Source organism: Drosophila takahashii, chromosome 3R (genome assembly GCF_030179915.1).
Source record: "Drosophila takahashii strain IR98-3 E-12201 chromosome 3R, DtakHiC1v2, whole genome shotgun sequence".
NCBI lineage: Eukaryota > Metazoa > Arthropoda > Insecta > Diptera > Drosophilidae > Drosophila > Drosophila takahashii.
Window position 1 is genome coordinate 15,156,897 of NC_091681.1, and position 25,539 is coordinate 15,182,435.

Sequence of the window (25,539 nt, forward strand, 5' to 3'; positions counted from 1 at the left end):
CTGTGATTTAAAGGTTTTTTTTTATGAAAAACAAAATATAATAATAAAATTTAAGTTTCATTAATAAGACTTGAGAAAAGTGAAGAGTCTGTAGGCCAGCTGCATGATCTGAAAATGTAATAAACGGAGCAGCAAATATATCGATTCCATTTAAAGTTTACTAACTTCGGTAAAGTGCACCATATTCACTTCGATGAGGCCGAAGGCGCCCAGTTTCTGTGTCCGCTGGCTATATTGCGTCCAGAGCAGATAGAACTTCCTGTAGCGCTGACTTCCCAAATACCATTCCTGGCACCTAAGCGACGACTCCAGCCCCTCCGACTATAAATCGGAATATTGTGGAATATTCTATTTGGTTTTTACCAATCAAACTCACTGCCTCCTCCAGCTGCGTGCCACGTAGACAGATCTCAAAAGTGAAGACCACCAGGACCATGGTGGGTATAATGTATTGGGTTATGATCAGCACATCGGATGTCTCCGAGAGCATGAAGAGGTAGAAGCAGAGTGAGCCGGCGCCCACAAAGTTGCTAACCAGGAAAGCCACCTTGAAGATTTCGTTGTACCTTCGATGTTGATATGTAAAAAGGTAAATAAATAAATTTGTAATTTGTAAAAGCCTTTCAAACCACTAATATGTTTTAAGCTTTACCTGCCGCACAAGCAATTGAGGAGCTGCTGTCGCTGAACCAATAATCTGAGCTCCGAAAAGAACTGCGCCTCGTTGGTTAAACTCTGGCGGGGATCAAGGGCCGAGAACTGACGGGCGAGGTGGTTCAGGTGCATGATCAGGTGACCCTGCATCACGTTGAACAGGTTGTCAAAGGTGACAAAGAAGGATACGCCGCAAGTAGTGCAAGTGATGTCGAAAATCCAAACCATAAAGTACCACTTTGGGTCCGTCCGCACACCGAATGGCAGCCAGCCCCCAAGAAGCTGTTCGTGCAGGGCGACTGGTGTTCCCTTCCCCTCGTGGGTCAAGAGAAACAGGGCCACCGGCATTAGGCAGAACAACGGACCACCCACGTGGGAGTAGATCTGGATAAAGCGGTATCGCTTCCAAAAGTTACGGTATGTCTGATCCATTTGCATGTCCAACTGGACGGCCAAGTCCCGTGGACACTCGCGGTCCAGGTCGTTAACGAAATCCACAATTTCCTTTCGTTTCAGATAGAGCATTAGTCCCCTGATGGAGAAGTAAATTGTGATGCTAAGCACGGGCGGATTTTGATTGAGAGGTCGTCCCAGCCACAGATGACCTATGATGTCCCATCCATTGCAAGCGTAGAACACGATGCTGAGGATTGCCGACAACCAGAAGGGCCACATGGACGCGTTCACCATGCTGTTGTCCTCCGGAATCCTTTGCCACTGAAAGTGAACCATCTGAGCCATCTGCTGAAAAAGCTGCGGACGCAGAAAATCCTCCATCCGAAAGGGCTTCTTTATTTCCGTGGTCTTCATTGCGAAGTAAACTTACTTTTCTTTGCGGATTTGATATGGCTTGGCCTTTTATATGGCTAGTTTCACTGGATAATTATGGCTGTAATTGCTGAGGTCCTGCCACCTTGATTCTTAATTGTTGGTTCCACGATCGCAGAAAATTGGCTACAGGTAAATATCTACTTAGAAGTATGCAAAATTGGCTAAAATTATTTGTATTGCTAAAACTATTTATAACTTAAACCCAAAATTATGATAAGGTTGTTTTTTGTACTCTTCAGATATTTCATACCGTAAATTGAATGTTCTACTTTCTTAATATACCTACATATATTAATTACAATTAATTTAATTTAAATGAAATAATTTTTTTAAGCCCTTACATCTTAAAATTGATTTACATTTATTCAAATTCCACTGCTAAAATCATGCAATTGTTGATAATTACTTCCATATCTCACCAGGTCGACAAAATTATAGGTTGTGCTTTCTTAATACTGATTGATACTTGCGCTATTTGCTTTGCAAGTGCTGATTTAATTGCTAGGAGAGGGTTCTTTTTTATCTCACAACTTAAGTCTTACTCATTCTAACTAGTCTAGATTCTATAAGACACGTTTATTTTTAACTATTTAGTGAAACCGACAAAAGTATACTCTTTGGAACTATAAATAAAACATATTTCATTTAAACAAAAAAAATGTAGTTTATTTAAATGATAAAAGAAAGTTTGACAAAAGAGTTTTCAGTTTCTATTCCTTACCAAAACCAAACTACACAAAATTAAAAAATTGAAAAATTAAAAAAAAATCTTTTTAAACCTACTTATGTAAATAACATTTTTTAATACATTTTCGGTAATCATTGTAGAGGTTCGACTGTACTTAAAGTAAACCAATTGTTGTGCGCAGTGAATACCCCTTGTGCATTTCGTAATGTTGTGCGTTACGTGCACTGCGCAAAACGGGGGTGAGTCCGAGCGGCTCTTACCAAAACATAATTTCCACTTTGCGCTCTCTTTGGCTCTCTCATTTTCCTAATCTCGCTGCTCTCTCTCCGAAATCAAGGCCGCCCTCTAAGGTTTTTTCTTATTTTTTTCGTATGTGGGTCACAAAGCGGCGGCAAACATAAACAAATCGAAGAGCAGGGGAGAGCCCTTCGGGAGAGAGGAATAGAAATATAGAGAGGGCATGCGTGTTAAGTGAAATTATCTACGCAGAAGTATCTGTATATGAAAAGTATCTGAAAATGTATCTGCGGCCCTGGAAGAGCGGTTTTCGTCATTAGATACAGATACACAGCTGTGAGCGGTTTGTTTTTCGTTCGCATTTGGATTTTGTAACCCGACCAGCGGCAGCAGGTTGCTGTCGAATTGGAGAAGAAAATCGCTGAAAATATTTGAAAATCTAATTCAAATATTTCACAATTAACGCGAGTGATTGTCGGCAGCTAAAGCCAAAGGAAAATTCAATTGTTCAACCGCACAAATAACGGAAATAAACGCACAACGCAATTGTTTAGCCGCAGCAAACATTTTATTAGAATGCCAAATTAACAACAAATATTATGCCAATCAGCGCAGAAAAATGTCCATTAAATGTGATTACAGAAATAAAGAATAAAACGATTTTAGTACTGCACAAATAAAAGTGAGAAATAAATCAACGCACAATAATAAAAGAAAATACCTGGAAAACTAAATACAAATAAAGTTCAACCAAGTTTGAAGTACATGAACGGTTAATAAAATTTTGACAATCCAATCCACATAAAAAGGGAACTCCAGGAAAGGCAGTTGAAAAGAAATATCCAAACAAAGCATAGACTTAATTAAAGGTCAAGATTTAATAGAGTTGCTGCATGGGGAACAGTCTGATAACGAGTGGAAAACCGAGTCAGCGCCGTGAGAAGAGGCTTTTCGAGAGGCTGAGCTGCAGCTACGCTCAGGTGAGTGTTTTCGAAAATGCATCGAGGGAGGGGGAAGAAAGAGGTGGTAGTGGTGGAAAACCGTAGTTAGCCTTGGCAACAAAACTTAACCGGCCCAAAGAACAGGTGGTCAGGTGCATCGAACCTTCAAAGGGGGAGGATCGCAAGTGAAAATATCTCTATGGTTACTACTTAATGTAAAGTGAAATATTTTTTTAAAAACTAAGTTTTCCGTTTAATTACAAGGTCACTAAGGTGTTACTCATATAAAAATGGGCTGTTGTACCTCATATAAAAAACACGTTTAAAAGAAAATATCTCAAAAATTAGGTTAAACATATATTCATTTTATACAATTTTTAAAAACAAAAATATTAAAAAACTTCTGAGTCAATTCTCATTTGCATGTTAATTTTACTAAGTTTAAAACCAACTTTTAGTTTAAAATTTAGACGATAAAATGGCCCTAAAATACATTAATTTAGCTATTTAATTTGGACAAAACATGAGGAATTATTTATGTTTCTACTATTATAATAGTTTCAATATATTATAGGAAACTATACCTCTTGTTTCAGTTAAACCAAATTATTTACAACAAAATTTGAAATAATATATAAATTTTTCATTTGCAGGCTCCCAATAGAATGGAGTTGAATATGAATCCCCTGCTGGCTCTGGCCCGCTCCATTGCGTCGCCTCCCACGCCACCGCTCACCCCGGAGAAACTGGACGCGGGTAAGGAGGAGGGTCACCCAAAGGCTGCCATCGAAGAGCTGCCCAACGAGATGTGGCTGGAGATCATGTCGTACCTCTCCTACAACGACCTGCAGCAATTCCGCATGGTGTCCTGGCGATGCCGAGATCTAGTCCATCGGCGCCGCTTCATGGAGAAGGGCAAGGTGATAGTGACGCAACACAATCTGGAGGCGATCCACAAGCATGCGAAGGGAAAAAACTGCTACTTGAGCTTCGAGCGGATCGAGCTGCGTAATCTCCGCCAGTGCTGCCAGCTGGAGAACTTCCTGCGTCTCGTGGGCCACGAGGTGAAGCATCTCCAAGTGCGTCATGCTCCGGTTTTCCGGAATTTGGATGGCAAGCTGCCCAACCTGAAGGTGCTGACTATTGCCACCACCAGTTCCATGGATGATCAGCACCTGAAGGCAGTGGATGGCCTGGATATGAAGCAGTTTGCCCACCTGGTGGGCTTCGAATGCGATGGCGTCAGTCTGGACTCCTCGCTGAAGCTTCTAATGCTGCTGCAGTTGCGTCGAAATGAGAACAAGGTGCAGCTGCGTCACCTGCAATTCGAGTTCAGGCGGAACAACGAGAGCGCTCTGCTCGATGTCCTGCGGGATCATGCGGACACTCTGGTGTGCGTGGACATTTTCTTCAGTTGCTCGCCGGGCATTGACACGCGGGAGTGGTGTCAGGCCTTCGAATCGATGCACAATCTGCGCACTCTCAAGCTGTCCGGAAATTGTCATCTGGTTCTGCTGGAGGCCGTCCTAAGAGCCGTACCAGAATCAGCACCCATCCGTCAATTGGATTTAACCGGAATGCTGTCGCTCACCAACGAACTGCTCCTCTATATAGCGGGCAAATGGCAGAGCACTTTGAAGGTGCTGGATCTAATGTTCTGCGTGCAACTGAACGTGAATTGCATCGATGCATTGAGGCAGCTGAGTGGTCAGCTGGAGGCCTTGACCATGGCCTACTGCAGAGAATTAACGGGAATGGGCTTGGTTCAGGGACTGGCCGGTAATATGAACTATACCCTGCAAGAGCTTCATCTGGAGGAAACCATATTTTTGGACGAGAACTCCATGTGTCAACTGCTGGAGAGGCTTCCCAATCTGCGACGACTCAGCTTGGATAATTGCCGTCAAGCGGTGACAGATCGCACCATGGCAACTATTTGCAAGTAAGGATTATATATGCTTTAGAGCCCTGCATGAATGGATTCAATGAATTATTTTGGAATTTTTTGTTTTATATGAATGAAATAATTCGAATTTTGAGTTTAATAGAATTTTATGAATTTGAATTTTGGGTTTAATAGAATTGAATGAATGAATTCCAAAATAATTCAATCGGCAATTTCTTTAGAAGAAGAAAGGGCCATAATTTTGTGGTTAAATTTTATTTACTATACTTACTATACTATCAATGATTTCTTAAAAGTTTTTTTTTTACTTTTTGTGCTCAAAAGAAAACACAAAAAAAACTGACAAATTCAAAAATAAAAAAAATTTTTGAAATTTAAAATTAATTAGAAAAACATTCAATTTATTTCACATAGAATTTAACTAAACAAATCAGAAATTTCATGGCATACTATGATAAAACAAAAATTGAATGATTCACGCAGGGCTCTAATATGCTTACATTTTTAATTCGAGAAAGACTAAAGAGTAATAATTATTTACTTACAGGTACCAAACGAAGTTGCGCAACCTTAACATCGATTACTGCGTGAAGATAACCGATCAAGGATTGATTGGCTACGGTGATACACCTTATCCCATCAGTCGGTTGCGCGGATTAAAGGAGCTAAATCTTCGGGGCTGTCGCAACCTCACGGATAGTGCTTTGCAAATAGGCCTCAAGTTGCCGGAACTGCGAGCCCTTTCTCTGGGCTATTGCTCCCGACTTACATCGGAGGGCTTTGAGGCCGTGACCCGGAATTGCCCATCTCTGGAGGCTCTCTGTGTGTCCAGCTGCATGGCTGTGGACGATGAGACTGTGCTGAGTATTGTCAGCCATCTGAAGCGTCTGAGGATTCTTAACTTGAGCAACTGCAACCGGTTGACCCTGCAATCAATCCACCACGTCCTCGCGCACGGACACAATCTGGTGGAGCTGATTGCCTGCTCCATTGACGGAATGGATCATGAGCAGGCCCAGCGACTCCTGGAGGCGCAGAGACCGCAAATGAAACAGGTCCTTCTATAGCAGGAGAGGTACATCCACTGACGGAGCCGAAACACTCCCCACAACGAGTGGGGGAGCCGCGATGATGATCAGTTTGATGACGACGAGACCGAGATTATCGAGATCGTGGTTTAGATTCGATTAGGTTGAAGTTTAGCGTAAAACGTGTATTGATTTATCCCTAAGAAAATTACTTTAAGCACTTTAAAAGGTGATACTTACATTTTTAAAACCCCCATTTGATCGCTACTCTAAGATCAGCCACAACAGAAGCCAAATATCAAAGTACAAGTATTCCTCCCACCCAAAGTAATCTGACCATTTCAACAGTTAATGATTTATCAAGCACAACTGATATTTTTTTAAAAGTTCATATTTTAACATTTAATTTTAACGAATCAAGCAATACCCACAAGCGAAGACTTCTTCATAGACTTAATTTATACCTAACCGACGGCCATAATAACAGTCCGTAGAGCTTGCATTTCTATATACATATTTAAATGTGGTTGATAAACGAAACAATACTTCTACAAATAATACTTTGAGTGTTGTCCAAGTCAATATATTAATCTGAATGTGTCTAGAACTTTTAAACAATATGAAGAATAAGTAACTACGGTTGATAAAGGGACGAGTTTGCGAAAAGAGGCTGTTAGAATAAGTTGACGTTTAAATAATAACCAACCGTTTTCAGATATATTTTAATTCCTAGATATAAGAACAGTTTTGAGAAAAGTTTTAAATGAAACCGTTTGATATAGGTATAAGGGAAGCCAGACTTCACCGATAAGACAGAAAGGAACTTTTGGAATATATTCTTTTGAAGAATTTTACTTAACTTAATCAGCTTTTAAACATTTAATAAATGTTGCATGTGTTATAAGCTAATCGAAATGTAACCGATATAAAATCCATGAAAGGGGATTATTTTAAGAAGTATGCTATGATATTCAGCTTCTTTTGAAGATCCCTAATAAACACATAATATTTAAAGGTCAAAATGAGTGTGTTGTCTTTTCTAAATAATTGGATTGTTAGCTTGCATTTGACGAATTAAACCTTTTTGTTTGCTTTGTTTGTCATATTTATGATTAAAAATCGTGGGTATAAGTGCCCTACCCATCTTGGTGATCCACTATTTCCTTGGCGGTGCAGCCCTTGAGCTTTCATCCTTCACCCACTTCACCGAGCGACGTTGATTGATGGGCTTTCCCTCGCTTTTCACCGCCTTTTTCCCCCTGGGCGGAAAAGCTTTCCAGCTCATCGAAGCGAGTGGTGCACGCGAAAAGCTTTTCGAGTGGGAAAACCATTCGACTCGTGCCAAATTCCAGAGGCACTGCACACGCACTTTGACACCCATCAAGGGGCGTGTGCCGGGTTATGGCCGATAACTCAGGGGGGGGTCGCAATACTATATCAGGGGTCGGTGGGCACATTTAGCGTTTGCCGGTGCTAAACGAAACGAAACGAAACAAATGAATGAAAATATTATGTGGCCATAGAGAATGTCACTCGTCGACGGCGTGGAACAACTAAAAATCCCGAGCTGTCTTGAGACTCGCGAACGCATTCGGCCAAGTTAGTGGCTCTGCTGTTGTTGTTGGCGCACAGTGGCTAATGTCCCGAGCCAACGTTGCTGCTCCATAGCCACTATGAAATATTGTTGCCAAAATACACACACGACTGCGGCCCGAGACGGATCCGTAAATAAGACTGGAAGGTGCGCGAAATTTCGAAAATGGGTGTCATTAAATTGGCATTACCAGGAACCCTGAATATTCTTGTCGTTTTTATAAATTCAGTAGATCTGTTTAGAGATATTCGGTATAACATTAAATATTCGATATTCGATTAAGAAAAAAACCTGTAATATTGGGCGATTTTGTTTGGAACAGGATTTGATTTAAATTAAAAAACTTTTTTTTTAAGGACCTACACACAAAAAATAACTTGGTAAAATTAACCAAAATAATTGTCAATTCTACTAATTAAATAGTTACTTTCACAACAACAAATATACACAATTAGCAAGGATACACACCCAAAGAAAAAACAAAATACACGTAACTATTTTTTATAGTTACGTAATTATCCGTATAGGTCAATTTCACAAATTTTTTTGTGTGTACAAATATTTTATAAAATAAATGTAATATGATTTTTCATTTTCCTAAATAAACTAAACAAGTATAATTTAAATAACCTTATACTTTAATTTTCCTAAATAAGCAACCTCAGCATTACTCATACGCCCAGTTGGCATCTATTGACTCATACATATATTGCATTTCGTTTTCTGTTCAATTTGATGATGTTTTGCTTACATTATAAAGGTTTATTTAAAACTATGTGCATCTCTAAGTCGCAAAAGACGACTAAGTGTTTTATAAATGGGCCAAAACAAACATAATTAAAAGTTCTTGTTAATTAGCCGTTTTAATTGTCCCAGAATTTGCGTTGTATTCAAGAACGTAGTGTATAGTCCCCAGCATAGGCGATCCCCATCAAGATATCTCCACTTCTCAAGATTTAATTGGCCCGGCACGTTCGCTGGACACTTCGGTCGTTACAGCCATGTCGTTCACCTTCCGCATTCATGTGAGGGAAAAACAGCGACGCTTCGTCGCTGGCTTTCAGATACAGATACAAATCTGAATGAACTGTCGCCGCGGCTTATCAGATAAGTTTGGAGCGCGCTGGAGTGCGGTTGCAGCAGCTCTCGGGAAACGGAATAGAAATCAAAGTGAATTCGATAAGTTATAGAAGTCGGGCCCCCTGAGAACGGCAAGTTATCCAGCATTACGGATCTCGACCTCGTCGGTAATTTGGTGCGTTTGCGTGCCAGTCGAGAATATCTAGAATCGGGTATTTGGTATCTAGAATCGAGAAGCGCGACTCCCGACTGCCGACAGTCCCTCCGCCCTGTCGCCTCCAATAAAATTATTATAATTAGCATAGTTGAGAGGGGACACATCGAGTCGGTAGCCGCCAGTTAAACGGCAGTGGAATTTAGCGCTGCTAGTGGAAATTTTGTGAAAACAAAAGGGGAAAAATTCCAGGCGGCCGGCGCTATGTCCGCTGGCAATGCGAGCCAAGTTCTTGGACCGCCTCGCGATCCGCTGGCGATCGTGATACCCGTCACCGTGGTCTACTCCCTGATCTTCATTAGCGGCGTGGTCGGCAACATCAGTACCTGCATTGTGATCAAGAAGAACCGATCCATGCACACGGCCACCAATTACTACCTCTTCTCGCTGGCCATTTCGGATTTCCTGCTCCTGCTGTCGGGGGTTCCGCAAGAGGTTTCCTTTATTTGGTCCAAATACCCGTATGTCTTTGGGGAGTACGTCTGCATTGGACGTGGCCTCTTGGCGGAGACCTCGGCGAATGCCACGGTGCTCACGATTACGGCGTTTACGGTGGAGCGGTACATAGCCATTTGCCATCCGTTTTTGGGCCAGGCCATGAGTAAACTGAGTCGCGCCATCCGGATCATCGTCCTTATTTGGATTATGGCAGTGGTAACGGCCATTCCACAGGCCGCCCAATTCGGAATCGAGCTCATTTCCGGCGTCGAGCAGTGCAGCATAGTGCGGGTGATAGTGAAGCACTCGTTCCAGCTGTCGACCTTCATCTTCTTCCTGGCCCCGATGTCCATTATCCTGGTCCTGTATCTGCTGATCGGCGTGCATCTGTATCGATCCACTTTGGTGGAGGGTCCTGCCTCGGTGGCCCGTCGTCAGCAGCTGAAGAGTGTGCCCAGCGATACGATCCTGTACCGCTATGCGGGATCCAGCCCAGCTGTGAATCTCAACGGAGGAGGAGGAGCTGGGGTAATGGGCGGCTCGGGGGCGCAACTCAGCTCGGTGAGGGGTCGGCTCAATCACTATGGCACCCGGCGAGTGCTCAGGATGCTAGGTAATTACCCAAATAAAACACAAATAGATAGAGTACACTGAAAAAAAAAACATTCATTAATAGAGATAGAATCCTGATAGTTATTAATTCCACTGGGAACATAATATAATATATAAAATTTTTATATTTAATTCTTAATTTGTAAATAGTTCAGAGATATTCAAAGTATATTTTTTAATACTTATAAAATTTTACACAATTTTAAACATGTGAATTTAATTAAAATGATTTAATTAAAATATTAATTTATCCCGGAAGTTAACATTATATCTTTCTTTTAATGTTTTTATAATTTGTTGTTTAATTTTAATTAATTTATGCTGAGTGTATGACGATGGTTTGGCCATATGCCCCTAAGCGGGGCTAATCAACCCGTCTGCAGCCAATTTATTGCGTTTGTCATTTTGGCACTCTCCATTTATGATGACAATTGCGATTACCCAAAAATATAATCGTTGACTCTTTATCTGTGTCTCCCACTGTGTCTTCCCCATTTCCATTTCAATGACCCCCTCCTTTCCTCCCAGTGGCCGTGGTGGTGTGCTTCTTCCTGTGCTGGGCCCCCTTCCACGCGCAGCGCCTGATTGCCATCTACGCCCCTGCACGGGGGGCCAAACTGCGGGATCAGCACGAGTTTGTCTACACGGTGATGACCTACATCTCTGGAGTCCTCTACTACCTGTCCACCTGCATCAACCCACTGCTGTACAACATCATGAGCCACAAGTTCCGGGAGGCCTTCAAGGTAAGGAAATTAGAGTTTTTTGTTAGAAAATATTTTGTTACTAAGATTATGGCCAGAGATTTTTATAAATATTACTAAAATATTAGGAAACTGTAATAATATTTTCGGATTAATTTTAATTTGCCGTTTTTAATAGGTATAATTTTATTTAAATTATATTTATATTTTAAAATATTTTACAGACTTTAAAGTATTATTAATAATTATTTTATTTATTTTTATTATTTTTGACACTTCTTGAGTTGATATTCAAATAAATTTCCTTTCAGGCCGTACTTTTTGGCAAGAAGGTGTCCAAGGGCTCGCTGAACTCGCGAAATAACATCGAATCGCGGCGCTTGAGGAGGGCACTGACCAATTCCAGTCAGACGCAACGCGTCTCCATTGAGTCGGCGGAGCAGCTAAAACAGGCAAGTAGTACCCCTATAATCAGTGGTTAGATCCAATATTAACTCGCTCTCTATATACCCATGCACTCCCATCCAGAATCCGACGATCAAGCCAACAGTCGCCTCCCAGTACGCCATGATCAATGCCCAGGCCAACTGAAGTCGCTCTCTCGTGCGGCTTCCTGATGCTAATTTATTTGAATTCTGTTTAAGCCAGTTATTTGTCGTCGTTAGGGTTTCCACTGCTGCTGCTGCTGCTACCAAAGCGTTTAGTTTAAACTGCTTTTGCATTGATTTGCATTTGGCAATTAGAAGTTAATCACAGGCGCGCTCTCTCAATTTTAAACATTAAGTTTTTCATTCATGCAGCTTCGAATAGCGAAGCTGAATCGGGCTGAAAAAAACGCCTGAACTAGTCTTTCAAGTATTCAGAATTATTTAGCTTAAGAATAGTCGAACTTTTCACTCAATCTATTTAACTAACTGGCGCTCTTTTAATTAAACTTTGGTCAGAGCTCAGGGGATTTACTCATAAATAAGCCTGAGTGATCTATAATTTAAAATTGTTTTTTAAATTCACTTAGTGAACGCCCACCAGTTAAGTATAGGAACGCAAGTTGAAAATAAAGCGAAATCACGAAAGCTTATCCTAAACTCTTGGAACAATCTAATAAAATAAAAAATTTAAATATGAAATTGTATCCACATAAAACTTGCATAAAATGTACTTGTTTAATAACCAAATGTTTCACAAAAATACCAAAGTGTAACAAAGATGTGCTTTTAAAGTATATAATTAAGAAATATTAAAGCAGATTCCTTATTTTATACTTAGCTATTTTATATTCCGAGCTATGTACATTTAAGAAACTGCAAATACCTAAAGTATAGAATTTTAAACCTTACTCAATTCAAAGGACGGACCAAGTTCGTTCGCTAACCAGATATTTATATGTATATTGTGTATACATCCTAGGGATACCTTAAAGGATGAATTTGCTGTATTAAAATTATTCCCATGGCTGCAAATAAAGCTTAGCATATTCCGCGCCCGCTTATTTTCCGCATCTTTCTAAGGATTCACTCTAGTGAGATTGTAATTTGGCCATAAAATACATTTGGATTTTTATCGATTGTGGCCCTGCTGCTGTCGTCTGTGCCCTGCTGACTACAAATGAAATTCTAATGAGGTGGCGACTGGTTCAAGGTCATGCAAATGCAGGGGCGACGTGGCGTATTAGTAATCCTGCAAATTGTTATGAAAATGCAATCAGCCAAATGGAAACTCGCGCCGAAATTCACAGAGATTGCAAGAAGGATTGGCTAAAATAGGGAGTCGCATTAAAACGACGCAAATGCGTCAAAGTCCAAAGCGCAGCGGGCCATAAAGGAGCAAACAAGTCAGATGGCTAAAGCAAAAGCGATTTGTTCTGCCAACGTCACGTAAGGCCAAAAAAAGAATTGGCTCAAAACAACCGGCAAGAGAGGCAAAAGCCACGTCCACGCACACACGTCCGCAAAGTGACGTAGAAATTATGAAGTTTGTGATTTACGACCAAGTCGGGCGCGGAAAGCAGCAGGAAGGCGCATCGAAAAGTCAAATGGGTGAGCTAAATTACTAAGTATGTTTACCTACTTTTGGATACCGCGTACTAAATTATTATAAAAAAATTTAAACGGCATTGAGTTTTGAATTATAAATATGGCCTTCTATATTAAGGCCTCAGCTTAAAACTACTATCAACTGAAATCTCTGTGGAACTATTCCCTTCGTAAGATTTCAAATTGAAATTTTCAATTTATCTTTCAATTTGTTTTTCAAAATATTAACTCTTTACAGTAAAGTATTATACTTTCAAATTCTTTTAAAATAAATAAATGAATGGTTTATCAAATCGGTAAGTAGATAATGTCAAGTTATATACAAATATTATTATTATTGGTAATAATTTTAAACAATCCATTTAATTATTATGAATTACTTATATTTATTTGAGCTCTAATTACACCATTTATATTTTTAAATTTGTTTTTCCTTAAATTTAAACATTCTAAGAGTATATTTTACTTTAAACCCTATTAAATTAAATTGTGCCATATAACCAAAGATTAAATTCAGTGCAGTTCATTGACTTCCATCAAACTTCCCCTTTAAATATAATATACCCATGATCACTGAATTTACAGGGTATATTAAAACAATGGCATGAAGAAAGTAAAGCCACACAAAACAGCGTTTAACACGCCAAAAGTTTAGACAAACACCCATTCACACACACCAATAGACAAGCACGTACGCACAAGGAAGGAAGCCACACACACAAGCAGCGAGGAAGAGAGAGAGAGCGAGAAAGAGAAAGAGAAAGGGAGGGAAAAACCTCCTCCCCCACTGTTTGGTGAGACAAGCTGCCAACAGGTGGCGCTGACTGCAGTGTGGGAAATTAATCAGAGCAGCAGAAACGTAAAAGAGAAAATCGTCGCTAGAGTGGACCTTGTTTTTCGCGTCTGCTTCAACTTTATATTAAGTCTGGTGCTGCTTTGGCTTTGCTTTTGCGGTTTTCGCTTTGTTTTTAATTAAGAGAATTTAATTTGACCGTCACGACTCGTGAGTCACGTGCTGAAGTTAATTTAAGCCGGCTAGACGAGAAAAATAAGCATACGCAGTGTTGCCCACAAGGTGAATGGTGTATGTGTTTGTTTGAGAAACATTTATTTTCTGTTCTTAAATATCGGTTAGCTTGCATTTAATTAGAACCCAAACATCACGTCTTATTATTTTTAATCTCTTGCCCTCAACCTAAAATTTAAAGGTTTTTAATTTTTTTCGAACAAATATAGAAAACAATCTACTTATTATAGATAACTAGATTTAAAACAGATTAGAAAATATCGTAAGCATCGTATCGTATAATATTTTTGCGTTACCCAAATCTAAAAACTTTTTTATAGATCGTAGTGGCCTTTTAAAAGTACAAATTTTATTTCGAATCACTATAGCCTTGACGTCAACTGTTAGTCGTATTAGGTTTGACTCGATCCTATATTCCTCAGTCTACAGCTGGGAAGCAAAGGAAACACATCGTAACTCCAAAAAAAAATTATAAAAAAAAATAAATAAAAACTGAAAAACGTGAAACATAACAAAAACGGTAACTGTGAAAGTAATAAGTGAAAAGTCTTTCAATAATCTTGTCAAAATGTCACATTATAGGACAATGTCCAACGTTATTAAGAAGGTGATTCCCATGCTGGACCGCATTCTCATCCAGCGCTTCGAGGTGAAGACGACCACCGCGGGCGGCATCCTGCTGCCCGAGGAGTCTGTGCCCAAGGAGATGCAGGGCGTGGTGGTGGCCGTCGGACCCGGGGCCCGCAATCCTGCCGGATCTGGCCACTTGTCCGTGGGCGTCAAGGAGGGCGATCGCGTGCTGCTGCCCAAGTACGGAGGCACCAAGGTCGACATGGACGACAAGCGCGAGTATGTTCTGTTCAAGGAGAGCGACATCCTGGCCAAGCTGGAGTAGAGTTGCCAACAAGCAGATGGGATATTTCCTGCCACACATCCTACATAAAGCACCCCACAAACCCCAACACGATAATGCTGCCATAACCCTCGTCACTTCTCACCACCACTGACCGACAATATTGTTACTTCCACTTCATCCCGGCGCAGACTTTGTATTTTGCTTCCGGATTGCGTTCGAAACTAAATGATTATAATGAAATGTTCTATTTGGTAGCTTGCCAATGTACACTACACTTATCATCCGACTACCACGAAGAATCATGTCGCGAATGCTCCAATACCGACTTCCGCACACTCAATACCATTTCATGTAAGGACAGACCAAATAAACCTATTGTTCAGGTGCGTTTTGTGTTAAAAAAGGGTAATTCTGGGTGCTGCGGTACAGTATTAGTACAGAGACTTGTGGCATTATACTAACAAAAACAAATTTAAATTAATAGATTTTTTAAAAGTAATTTATACTTATTTAAGGGTTGTTGTCAGTTGTCAACCACATTTCTTTGAGACAAAATATTGCCTAAAAATATCGATACATCGATGTTTATGATATTTTTTTCCAACCCTAGTTCACACGACTTTTAAAAAGTAATAATTTTATAAGCATTCTATTTTTATTCTTAGTTTTGATTTTTTCAAAGTTAGTTTTACTATAATAAAAAGTGAAGCTGAAAGTAAACTTTCCTTTAGTGGGGAGCCAACTGGCTTGCGTTACCCACACTTCATCGCTTAACCTTTGCTATGGGACAGGGGTGTAGAAAAGGGGGTGAGTTTACGTGAATGTTACCGCTGAAGAGTGCCCGAAAAAGAGTGCTATTGCATGCCCAATAAAAAGTGTCACTATAGGTTTTACATTTAAGGCAAAGCACTTTCTTTTGCGGCCCCTTAACTACGTATCTGTCACACCCACACAAAGGCCTTCTGAATGCCACCCACTGTACGCTAATCCAACCACCTACCTCCCACCACCCACTCGGCAGCCTGTTGCGTGGGTTGCCTCCGTCTAACAGCTCATTGGCAGATGGATCGCTTCGGTTCCGTTCGGACTTCTTCGTGCCGGAGGCTCTGCGCTCGGGAGTACCGTTCGTATTGGCTGTCCCGTTATCTCTGCGGCGGACTAACGGTAAGTGTGCGGTGGGTTCTGGCTCTTCTAAGCTATAAAAGCCGTTGGCCGACCGCAGTTTGTTGGCAATTCGAAAAGCGTTGGCACCTGACTCTGATCAACAAGTGGCAAGTGAAAAGTCCTGCGATTCTGTGCAAAGTGTTCGGTGGTTCTAAAAAGTTGGCCAAAAGTTACCAAAACTGTTCGTTGCGAGACCAAATTATAACTGACGTCGGACAATTTGCGTGCAGATTGAAAAATAAATTCTATTGCAAAATGTGGTACAGCAAGTGCAGTTGGACTTTGGTGGTGCTGGTGGCGCTCTTTGCTCTTGTGTCAGGTAAAAAATACCTCTAAACAATTATTTTAAAATAGCACTTTTACATGGATTTCGCAGAAATCATGGTTAAAAAAGCTTTCTGTGACACTCTCGATTAAGTAATAAAAGGTCTATCAAAATAGGAGGCATATTGGCATTTAACAAGTTTTTTTAATTTAGAAATCAACTCATAAGTGGAAGTTCTTTTGATGTATTTAATTAACCTTTTATCTTTTTAAAATGTAAGAAAAGGATAATATACATTTGGGGACCAACAATTGGTCAATTGTCGACTTTTCTATTTTTTTACCATTTGTCTTAAATTAGGAAAAAATGTCTGTTCTTTAAGGTTAATTAAACTTCAAACAAGAAATGTAACTTGTTTTTGTACTTTTACTTTTAAGTAAGATTTGGCAATTGATATAATCATTGATACTTTCTGAATAATTACAAAGATTAGTTTTTGTTGTATTCAAATCGTAGGGTTCTTAAAATTTTAAAAATTAGTCTGTTTGACGATTAGTGTTTCTGTTTATATTCAAAATTTAACATAAGTTTTCCCTTTCGTTAACCGTAAAATTTATTTTCTAAAAAGAGCAATAAAGTCTATAAATCTTTTATGCATTTAAACTCTTTAAAAATCAAACTAAAATTTGCATACTTTTGGGCACCAACTGGTGATGAAATTGAATGTTTTGCTTAGTCATAGTTCCAAGAACTTGTTGGCCTATCTGAGCCATAAAAATACCAAACTACTAGCTGATTAACTAACTGGTAATACGTGTTACCAATATCATGGTTAGCCGGGAAAACTCCAGCTCCCATTTCCCGATCTCTCCATCCCCTTTTTCCATTTACGCTCTAATCCGCTTTATCAGTTGGAGTTTTATGCACATTTTCCTGTTGATACGCCTTTGTTTGCTCGCTTGTTCGGCGGCTTCCCTTTTTGGGGTTTTTTCTACGTATTTTCCTTACTCACCGCGAATGCAGGTTGACAGGAGGAAATCGGGGATACCGGGGAAATCGGTGTTTCCACAGTGGGTCGGTGAGATCAGGGGCTCGATTTCGCCCTTCGGACCGACCCTCCCTGCATGCTTTTAACGCTTTCGATTGCCATCGTAAATTAATCCAAACTGCGTGCCAAACAACAAGCACACGTAAAGAAATTATTTTATTTGATTTTCCGGTTTGAGGAGAACAACTTTATAAAATGTACATTAATTAAATTATTTACAATATTTTAAAAATATATTCCTGTAACTTATATAATATCTAAATATAGTGTTCTTTAAATTTGAATTGATTACTATTTTTAAAAAATTGTATTGCCTTTTTGTACATTTGTCTTTCATTTAATTAAATAACTTATAAAATGTACATCAATTAAATTATTTACAATATTTTAAAAATATATTCCTGTTACTTTATCTAATATCTAAATATAGTGTTCTTTAAATTTGAAATGTTTACTATTTTTAAAAAATTGTATTGCCTTTTTGTACATTTGTATTTCATTTAATTAAATAACTTCGAGAAAACCTTTTAAAAATAAGTAACACATGTATTAGTTTATTTAAAAATCGTCAAAGTATTATATAATTTTTGTGTGTGCATCTCTGTGAAAAGCTGCACTCGTGACACGGTGGAAATGGAAATTCACGTAATATAGAAAACCCACGGAGTTGCGGAAAGAGCGTCAGCGGAAAAATAGAAGACCAAACTGAACGTGTGAACCTGTCAAGCTGTGCAGCTGCCTGCAGGCATTGCAGTTGTTGGTGGTTTTCCCCTGATTCCTATACTCCCTCCTATACAGATTGGCCATGACCAAAAGAACAGCCTTTCAACGGCGGAATTTTTTTTTGGATAAATGCGAATTGGGTTAGGTTCAGGTCGAATCGCGATAATGGTGGCTACAAAAGTTAATTTAGTGCAAATTTTAAAGACTTCTTTAAGACAAATACAAATACATTTGTTTTAAAATAACTGTTTTGAACTACTTTTAAATAAGATGTAAAATGCTTCGGTCGCACTTTCGAACAACTGTAAACTTAGGGCAAGACTTTCTTTTTGATTTAAAAATTCTTAAACAAATATCACATAGATGATAATTTTTCAAATATATTCATAATGCACAGTCACCACCAAATAATTATCATATTCAACAGTAAAAACCTAGATCGCATATTTAATGACACATTTAACAGTTGTCGCAATTGCTTTCTGCTAGGGGATTCCCCGAAACAAAAAGTTAAACCAAACTCAGATAGCCGCACTCTGATATTGACCCACTCCATTAAATGGGGTTTCCAGCCAAATTGCGCCACACTTGCAGGCAATTAAAAAAAGACATTATTCAGAAGTGGAGAGACGCCAACGCTAGCCAAGATCAAGGATATGGCCATTAAAAAGCGCTGGTCAAGTTAATTAGGTATCTCTGTTGCTGACTGGGGCTAAAAGGGGTTTGGGTTGTGGGTGGGGATTCCACAGAAGAGGGCAGTTAAATGGGGGACTTCGTTTAATGACAGCCCTTCGATGCGGCGACCCCAAAAGGCTTCGATGTCGGCAATCGCTATCTCTGATGGCCGCCATGCCTGTCAACAAGTGTGGGTTCCATATGCACGATTGTATGGGCTTCGTGGCCGTCCGCCCGGCAACAATTAATCCACGGTTTAAGTAATTGACAAATGATTACGGGCTTGATATATGGCCAGGGTAGCAACAGCCGCCCCAGGCATGATGGAGTCAGTCGTCTGGCCGAGGCGAATAGTATAATATATGTATTTATCTTGGCTTATGCAAACGCCAATTCCCATCCCCTCCTCCCAACCTTTGGCCTATCTGCGTCATGGAACTTGTTGCCATTCGCCGTAACTCCTGCTCTTTGTTGCAGATCCAACAGTGTTGCGCAAAGCGTATTCACATCTACATCCCTTTCCGAATGTCCTTTCCTGTCCTGTGCTGTCCTGTCCCAGCTGAGTCCTCCTCCTTCGTTGGCTTTCATGGTGATGCGTTGCCGTCCATTTGTGTGATTAGTTCTGCGTCGCCACCTCTTCCAGGTTCTTTTTTTGGCACACAATGCACGAGTGGCATCAAGGACGTTGTGTAAGCATTATGAACAGCCACAGGTTGGAGCTGCAGGATGAAAGGCAGCTACTCTCGGAGGCTGAGAAAAATAAGAACTTTAAATAGGAAGTGTTGAAGGGAAAATTCATAATAACAACAATTCATAGAACAACTTTAAAAATTGTTTTACATCATATTATTTTTTTTTTGGTACATAGAATATATAATCAAATTAAAATATTTTCGCTCAGTACCGTTAAAATTCTGGGATGCAGGACTGCTCCACCTTTGAATGCCCAGGCTGAGTGCATTACTCAACCCGCTCTGGCTTGGCATATGAGTTCTGTAATGGACACATTTATCATGGGTCGCGACATTAGCAGCCAAGCACACAATAAACATGTGCTCTTTACAGGGAAAGAAACATACAAAGTGGGAGCATCAATGGGAAAGGGCTGCAGGTGAAAGAAATGCCACAAGAAACCATCGTAAAAGAGAAAGTTTTAAAGTCTTAAGCTAGGCTCGCTGGGTGGTCGGGACTAAGAAACTGCTGGCTTTCAGCTCCTGGCTCATTTTCTAGCAAATTTACGGCCACAAAGTCTTAGAGCTGCGGCAACTGATGATGATTTATTCTAAATTGAAAAAAATGTTGCATACTTTCAGGTTCCTGCCTGGAATACGGACATTCTTGTTGGGGAGGTAAGTGTTGGCCTGTTAACCTCTGACAGGAGTAGTTCATCACAACTGTGGCCTCGTGACTCATATTTTTGTATTCCGCAGCTCATGGCAAGCGATCTGGAGGCAAGGCGGTAATAGATGCTAAACAGGTAAGAAGAAAGGATTAAATATTCTAACGAATATTCTAACGAAAATAATTTCAAAACAATTAGTAAACAAATTTGTAATTTATGATAAAAATGAATTACCTTAAAAATTTTACTGATGATTTTGGATGTTTTCTTTTGTATTTATTAATACAAATACTTTATGAAATTTATTTTTAAAAGAATTAGTTTTTATTTATTTTTTATTTTTATTAATTTGTATTATTTGTTTATATCTTTCAGCATCCTGTGCCCAATTCATATGCGATCGATAGCCTGGCCGAGCAACTGTATAACAACAACAACAACAACCAGAACAACCCGGATGGCAACAACAACGATGACGACAGCAACAGCATTACGAATACGAATAGTGGTAGCAACTTACCCCTCGCCGTTCCAGCCCTTTCAGCACGTCGAGAATCCGAGGATCGCAACCGGAATGGCCTAAAGTGGACGCAGCTGATGCGGCAGCATCGCTACCAACTGCGGCAGTTGCAGGACCAGCAGCAGCAGGGGCGTGGCAGGGGCGGGCAGTATGATGCCGCCGCCGAAAGTTGGCGAAAGCTGCAGCAGGCTCTTCAGTCTCAATTGGATGCCGAAAACTCAGAGAATTCAGCCTACGATCTCACAAAGTGAATGTTTCCAATTAAATTGCCAAATTGAAATTATGCAGATAACACGGTAGCTAAGCGAGGGGAAGAAAAAGAACACCCACATAGAGAAGAGCGAAATGGAAAGATATTTATCACACGCGAGCCATTGCATGTCGGGCATCAATTAAAATAAAACTAAAATTCCAAATTAAAATTTAAAAACAATTAAGCAAGACAGAAGAGTTCGAAAAGCAGGCACTAAAAATGTAGAATTCGTTGTGGTGTTTTTTATTATTATTATTAGATTTACTGAGCAGATCAGTGGAATCCTTGGGCCATTTTGCGTCACTGGCTGGATGCCGCAATAATGGCCGGCTTCGTTTTCGTTTCCGTTCACTTAACCGTACTTAATCCCTAACTAAGCATATGCAGATACGATCTTAAGATTTACCACTAATAAAAGCTAGCATTGAGTGCACTTCTCTGTGGTTTTCTTGGTTCTAAGCCTTGATTTTGGCGGGTATTTGGAAGCAGGCCGCATCGCCGTGCTTGTCGCCCAGTCCCCAGTGGATTTCCAGGCTGACGGTTGGGTAGACGGGCAGGATTTTGAAGCTGTTCTTGTAGGTGTACACCTGTCCGGCTTTCAGGGGGCAGCCCACCTTCTTCTCGCCGGCCTCGTCGTAGATGTGCGGACAGGCACTGGTGCCATAGTATCCTGGGAACGGCAGCGGAACGTCCAAGATAATGCCCTGAATGTCGGAGGTCAGCTCCTGGAAGTCACGCTCCGGCCGAATCTTCATCTGGATGCTGGCCTCCGTGTTGCGCTTCAAAATGCACTTGCTCTTCGGGCAGTTCGAGATGGACACCTCGCCGGCTCCCAGGGCCTTGGATTTAGCTGCAAATCGTAGGTGGAAATTAGTCATTGAAGTTGGAAAGTTATCTTTGTTCTTACACTTCTACGGCAACGGTGCGTATGGGTGATTTTTACATATCTATGGATATATTTTCTTCAGCTAATACTTACTTTTACTTTACTTTTTTAGAGACAATTAAAAAATAAACAGGCTTTAAGTCCGTAAGTGCTTGTTTTTGTCAAAAGTTTATGTTTTCATTTTTGAAATAACAGAAAAAAACAAGAAATCTTTTTCTATTTGAAAATCTAATAAATAGTAGTATTTTATTTTTTTATTATTTTAAAGCACTTAAGCTAAGAAAATAGATGAAAAATTTATAAATTAAATTCCAACAAATATTTTATAATAATTTAGTTTTTTACGACAGAGCTTCTCTTTAAATAGATTTATCTTCAAATTTAAAGACTTTTAATTCGCAAAAATGTATTTCAAGTAATCAAGTATAGTAAGTAATAATTTTTTTATTTTGCAGTTCATCGACATTTTAATTGTTTTCTCGGCTATATTATTATTTTATATGGTCCATAACCGAATTGATACTTACATTTGGGGCACGGTCCGACATCCGTGGCCGACGTGCAGCTGATCAAAGCGGCGCAGATCAAAAACAATCCCGAGCTCAGCTTCATTCTGTTGTTGTTGATGTGGCTAATTGTAAGAAAAGTAAGACAAATTTAACGAGAGGTCGCTAATTGCTGGTCAACTAATTTGGACCCGGGCCAGTCAGGCGGGGCCAAGAGCTTTGGCCTGTTTGATAACAGGCCCGAGTTCGGATTATGGCCAAAAACCGGTTGCAGTTGGTCCAGTCGGAGCAGTCGAAAGATCGACCTTGACTTCAAATCACCTCACAAAAATCACAAAACAATCCGAGAGACGTAAAGTCGGCAATTACAACTTGGACAGCACAAGGCAACTTATGTGTGTTTGAGATGCAAATCTTACACTGGGTTGTCAACTGGCAACTGACACGTTTCTATGCTTTTTGAGAAATCACTTCGCTTGTTAAGAGTTCTGTTTACTCCCTTGTTAGAGTCAATCACAGCACTGGGAAAGCCTAGTTATCTGCTAATTTACTGGTTTTCCTGGCAATTGCAATTGCTGTCAATTTGCTTGGGGATAGTTGAGCTTCCAGTTCTTCACGCGGAGCTCTCGGGAGCCAGTACTTTAAGCTACGGACGACGATCGGCAACTGAGACCCCGATCGCATCGCATGTTCGTTATATATATAAAATCAACGGCGACTGCTGAATCACGGGCTTAATTGAGCACTGCCCATTTTCTTCGCCTGCCCGGCATGCCAAGCGCTTAATTACATCAAGAATTGCAGACAATTAACGATTACAGGCCATATCCATTACTGTTTACATGTCAATGCTTTTGTTTATTTCTTGGTTATACTGAAAGGGAAACCCATCCTCATTGATGAAAATATATATTTAAAAAGAAACTGTCTTGAAAGAAAAACTGGTTAGGAATTTAGTTTTCTATTTTCAATAGGGTTTTCTCTGTTTCTATCTTTCCAAGAAAAAGTACTTAAGTCTAAGCATAGTAAACACTAATTTATCACACATTTTCGACCTTAGATTTGCCCATTTTTAGCAACAGCCAACTAAGGTGCGATCTATCTGCCAGTCTAATACCAAATGATCAACTATCCACAAAGTCTAAAGCCCATAAAAACTTTTGCAAATCATTTTTGTGTGGCCTAAACAAATACGAGTACTTTAAATGCAAATTGCATGCATACGAATATACATATAAACAAATCCAAAAACAGACAGCTTTGATTTCTGTCTGAGATTGGCTTGTGATATGATATAGTATTGTAGCCCTGTCAATAGATCGTTAAACAAAAACGTCTCCTCATTTTATATGCTAGTCACTTGTAAGCAGACGCTTCAATTTAGTTTAACTGTTTAAGAATTAACTACGCGTTCCCATTGTTCAACTGATCCAGGAAGTTGATGACTTGTAGAGTATGACGCGCCCACTTTTAAGTTCAATCCAATTAGCATTTAGAAAGTCGAGCTCCCAACGAAACTGAGAACACAACAAAACGAGACGAAATGAAAACGAAATCGAGCATTTTACGGAAAAGTGGGTTTACAAAAAATAATGTTTACATTGATATGGCGATTGTAATATGAAAGAGAAATTGATCGTTACAAACCGAACAATATATGGATATATTTAAATATTTACTTTGTTCTGTAAAAATCAATTTGTTCACAAACTTTTTTTTATTACTGTGTATGAAAATTAGAAATTCCACGCACAGATGAGAATGACAAGCTTAAATTCTTTTTTGTCGCTTTACTTGATTTCGGATAGGTGTGTTAAACCGCAGCGTTCGAAGCTTAAAATGCAACTGACAGATTCCGAAACTGAAAGCTGCGCCCAAATAGATAAAAATTACTGCCCCGGCCGGTTTGTCTGGCTTGAAAAACTTTACACAATGCTGCAGAATTGAAAGTTTCCGGCCTTTTTGGAGTAGGTGCTCCAACGGTCAATCGGTAGCTACTCTCTGTTGAAGTGGAGAGAAAAGTGGAGGAAGCTATTCGTATTTAGAAAATCCTAAATGCGACTTACATTGTTGACTTATCACTTAGCATACGGAATTAGCTGGAAGTGACAGGAATTGAGGAAGTGACGAATCTTTGTTGTTCAGTTCGGAAGTGACAATTGTTTAGTTTCCAAATAAACATTCAAAGCCGGCTTCCTTATAAGACATTAAAATTATATTCTTAATACATTTTTATCTCAAACCCAAGAAGTGATTTTATTTACTTTTTCTAAATAGTTTCAGTTCTTTAGAATTTTTAAAGCAAAAAATCTCGTATCTCGATGGATTTGAATTGGATTTGATTAAAAATTAAAGGCATTCTTTTTTCAGTGCATCCTAATACTTATGTTGCGAGCATTTGCCTCCAGAGGGCGCATCATTTTGACTTTCTAAATTTAGTTGGCAACTTGACTGTGTTTACCTTACATGTTACTGACATGTATAATGTAATGTAAACTCAATATACATTACCGTGTCAAATTATTGTAACAAAAATTAAAAAAAAAAATAATCTAATATTGAATTTAATTAATTAATATTTATAGCAACAGACACCACCGTTATTTGTATATGGTGCTGGGGATGGTGATTTTGAAAAGTTTGAGCACCCAGCTCATTATCAATTTCCATGGGCTCGCATTGGTTGGAGCCAATTGTTTCATATTCATCCACTTCCATGGGTTCGACGGGGTCTATATCAATGTTAATAGATACAGTCGTAGAATAAGACTCCATACTGGTTTAATTTGCTTTTAGTCCGCTGCGCAAATAGTTTTCCAGCTCTTCTATTTTATAAATATTTTTTTTTTGAAGAGTGTGCGAAGGTGACTTTTGAAAATGTTGACAGTCGCAGTCTAAGCGAATGGCAGTCGCAGTGGATACTGTATATACAAGTGTTTAAAGAACTGTCTGATTTTTCATTTGCTGCTTTAGATTTTGCTGCTGCTTCCGAAAATGTTGGCAGTCGCAGTCGAAGCGAATGGCAGTCGCAGTGGATACTGTATATACACAGTGTTTAAAAAACGGTCTGAATTTTCATTTAGACAGCTTTTGATTTTGCTGCTGCTGAAAATGTCGGCAGTCGCACTCGAAGCGAAATGCTTAAACATTTTACTGAAGCAGACCGAATGCCAATATTTTATTAAGTAGTTATAAGTAGTAGTGTGTTGCTCGAATATCAGAACTTTTGTATGTTGAAGGGGCGATAGTCACGAAAAAGGCTATTTAAACCTCATGAAGCAGAATAACCACTTGGGAATTGTAAAAATCTTTAA

General features: G+C 39.6%; 6 protein-coding genes and 1 long non-coding RNA gene across 15 annotated transcripts; 4 read left to right on the plus strand and 3 right to left on the minus strand.

Annotated features, from left to right (window-relative positions):
• Positions 1-7: 7 nt before the first annotated feature.
• On the minus strand, positions 8-1,464 carry Or88a (Odorant receptor 88a). The gene is made up of 4 exons (XM_017145767.3): positions 653-1,464; positions 377-566; positions 166-321; positions 8-108 (listed from the first exon to the last, which is right to left on the minus strand). The coding sequence occupies exons 1-4, from the start codon at positions 1,462-1,464 to the stop codon at positions 61-63; spliced, it is 1,206 nt and encodes a 401-aa protein (XP_017001256.2). The 3' UTR covers positions 8-60.
• A 1,707-nt stretch (positions 1,465-3,171) lies between these two features.
• Positions 3,172-7,295, plus strand: LOC108060251 (F-box and leucine-rich repeat protein 13). The gene is made up of 3 exons (XM_017145889.3): positions 3,172-3,390; positions 4,005-5,293; positions 5,805-7,295. Exons 1-3 carry the CDS (start codon positions 3,304-3,306, stop codon positions 6,322-6,324), a joined length of 1,896 nt encoding a protein of 631 aa, XP_017001378.2. The 5' UTR covers positions 3,172-3,303; the 3' UTR covers positions 6,325-7,295.
• Positions 7,296-9,003: 1,708 nt separating this feature from the next.
• Positions 9,004-11,518, plus strand: PK1-R (Pyrokinin 1 receptor). The gene is made up of 4 exons (XM_044394320.2): positions 9,004-10,224; positions 10,752-10,969; positions 11,239-11,383; positions 11,448-11,518. Exons 1-4 carry the CDS (start codon positions 9,378-9,380, stop codon positions 11,516-11,518), a joined length of 1,281 nt encoding a protein of 426 aa, XP_044250255.1. The 5' UTR covers positions 9,004-9,377.
• LOC138913354 (uncharacterized) lies at positions 11,191-13,078 on the minus strand. Of its 3 annotated transcripts, none has more exons than XR_011419040.1 (3): positions 12,995-13,078; positions 11,438-11,765; positions 11,191-11,370 (listed from the first exon to the last, which is right to left on the minus strand). It is a non-coding gene; the product is annotated as an uncharacterized lncRNA (long non-coding RNA). The 3 variants fall into 3 exon arrangements; XR_011419039.1 differs by having other exon boundaries at positions 11,438-11,770; positions 12,995-13,072; XR_011419041.1 differs by lacking the exon at positions 12,995-13,078 and adding an exon at positions 12,341-12,863 and having other exon boundaries at positions 11,438-11,752.
• A 1,271-nt stretch (positions 13,079-14,349) lies between these two features.
• LOC108060254 (10 kDa heat shock protein, mitochondrial) lies at positions 14,350-15,229 on the plus strand. The gene is made up of 2 exons (XM_017145893.3): positions 14,350-14,507; positions 14,570-15,229. The coding sequence occupies exon 2, from the start codon at positions 14,574-14,576 to the stop codon at positions 14,880-14,882; it is 309 nt and encodes a 102-aa protein (XP_017001382.1). The 5' UTR covers positions 14,350-14,507; positions 14,570-14,573; the 3' UTR covers positions 14,883-15,229.
• A 345-nt stretch (positions 15,230-15,574) lies between these two features.
• CCHa1 (neuropeptide CCHamide 1) lies at positions 15,575-21,266 on the plus strand. Of its 2 annotated transcripts, XM_070217250.1 has the most exons (6): positions 15,575-15,650; positions 15,865-16,007; positions 16,066-16,326; positions 20,032-20,067; positions 20,149-20,195; positions 20,436-21,266. In XM_070217250.1, the coding sequence occupies exons 3-6, from the start codon at positions 16,263-16,265 to the stop codon at positions 20,829-20,831; spliced, it is 543 nt and encodes a 180-aa protein (XP_070073351.1). In that variant the 5' UTR covers positions 15,575-15,650; positions 15,865-16,007; positions 16,066-16,262; the 3' UTR covers positions 20,832-21,266. The 2 variants fall into 2 exon arrangements, with proteins under 2 accessions (XP_070073351.1, XP_017001389.2); XM_017145900.3 differs by lacking the exon at positions 15,575-15,650 and having other exon boundaries at positions 15,810-16,007.
• Npc2b (Niemann-Pick type C-2b) lies at positions 21,061-24,166 on the minus strand. 6 transcript variants are annotated; one of them, XM_017145902.3, is made up of 3 exons: positions 24,020-24,166; positions 22,247-22,350; positions 21,061-21,683 (listed from the first exon to the last, which is right to left on the minus strand). In XM_017145902.3, exons 2-3 carry the CDS (start codon positions 22,329-22,331, stop codon positions 21,289-21,291), a joined length of 480 nt encoding a protein of 159 aa, XP_017001391.1. In that variant the 5' UTR covers positions 22,332-22,350; positions 24,020-24,166; the 3' UTR covers positions 21,061-21,288. The 6 variants fall into 6 exon arrangements, with proteins under 6 accessions (XP_017001391.1, XP_070073352.1, XP_017001393.1 ...); XM_070217251.1 differs by having other exon boundaries at positions 23,905-24,020; XM_017145904.3 differs by lacking the exon at positions 24,020-24,166 and adding an exon at positions 23,979-23,999.
• Positions 24,167-25,539: the final 1,373 nt, after the last annotated feature.

Coding starts and splice junctions, on each gene's coding strand:
- Or88a (XM_017145767.3), bottom strand. CDS start 1,464: ATGAAGACCACGGAAATAAAGAAGCCCTTTCGGATGGAGGATTTTCTG. Junction 322..376: donor GCACGCAGCTGGAGGAGGCA/GTGAGTTTGATT, acceptor TCCGATTTATAG/TCGGAGGGGCTGGAGTCGTC. Junction 109..165: donor ATATGGTGCACTTTACCGAA/GTTAGTAAACTT, acceptor TTACATTTTCAG/ATCATGCAGCTGGCCTACAG.
- LOC108060251 (XM_017145889.3), top strand. CDS start 3,304: ATGGGGAACAGTCTGATAACGAGTGGAAAACCGAGTCAGCGCCGTGAG. Junction 3,391..4,004: donor TGAGCTGCAGCTACGCTCAG/GTGAGTGTTTTC, acceptor TTTCATTTGCAG/GCTCCCAATAGAATGGAGTT. Junction 5,294..5,804: donor ACCATGGCAACTATTTGCAA/GTAAGGATTATA, acceptor ATTTACTTACAG/GTACCAAACGAAGTTGCGCA.
- PK1-R (XM_044394320.2), top strand. CDS start 9,378: ATGTCCGCTGGCAATGCGAGCCAAGTTCTTGGACCGCCTCGCGATCCG. Junction 10,225..10,751: donor GCGAGTGCTCAGGATGCTAG/GTAATTACCCAA, acceptor CTTTCCTCCCAG/TGGCCGTGGTGGTGTGCTTC. Junction 11,384..11,447: donor GGAGCAGCTAAAACAGGCAA/GTAGTACCCCTA, acceptor ACCCATGCACTC/CCATCCAGAATCCGACGATC.
- LOC108060254 (XM_017145893.3), top strand. CDS start 14,574: ATGTCCAACGTTATTAAGAAGGTGATTCCCATGCTGGACCGCATTCTC.
- CCHa1 (XM_070217250.1), top strand. CDS start 16,263: ATGTGGTACAGCAAGTGCAGTTGGACTTTGGTGGTGCTGGTGGCGCTC. Junction 16,327..20,031: donor GCTCTTTGCTCTTGTGTCAG/GTAAAAAATACC, acceptor GCATACTTTCAG/GTTCCTGCCTGGAATACGGA. Junction 20,196..20,435: donor CGGTAATAGATGCTAAACAG/GTAAGAAGAAAG, acceptor TATATCTTTCAG/CATCCTGTGCCCAATTCATA.
- Npc2b (XM_017145902.3), bottom strand. CDS start 22,331: ATGAAGCTGAGCTCGGGATTGTTTTTGATCTGCGCCGCTTTGATCAGC. Junction 21,684..22,246: donor TGTCGGACCGTGCCCCAAAT/GTAAGTATCAAT, acceptor TACGATTTGCAG/CTAAATCCAAGGCCCTGGGA.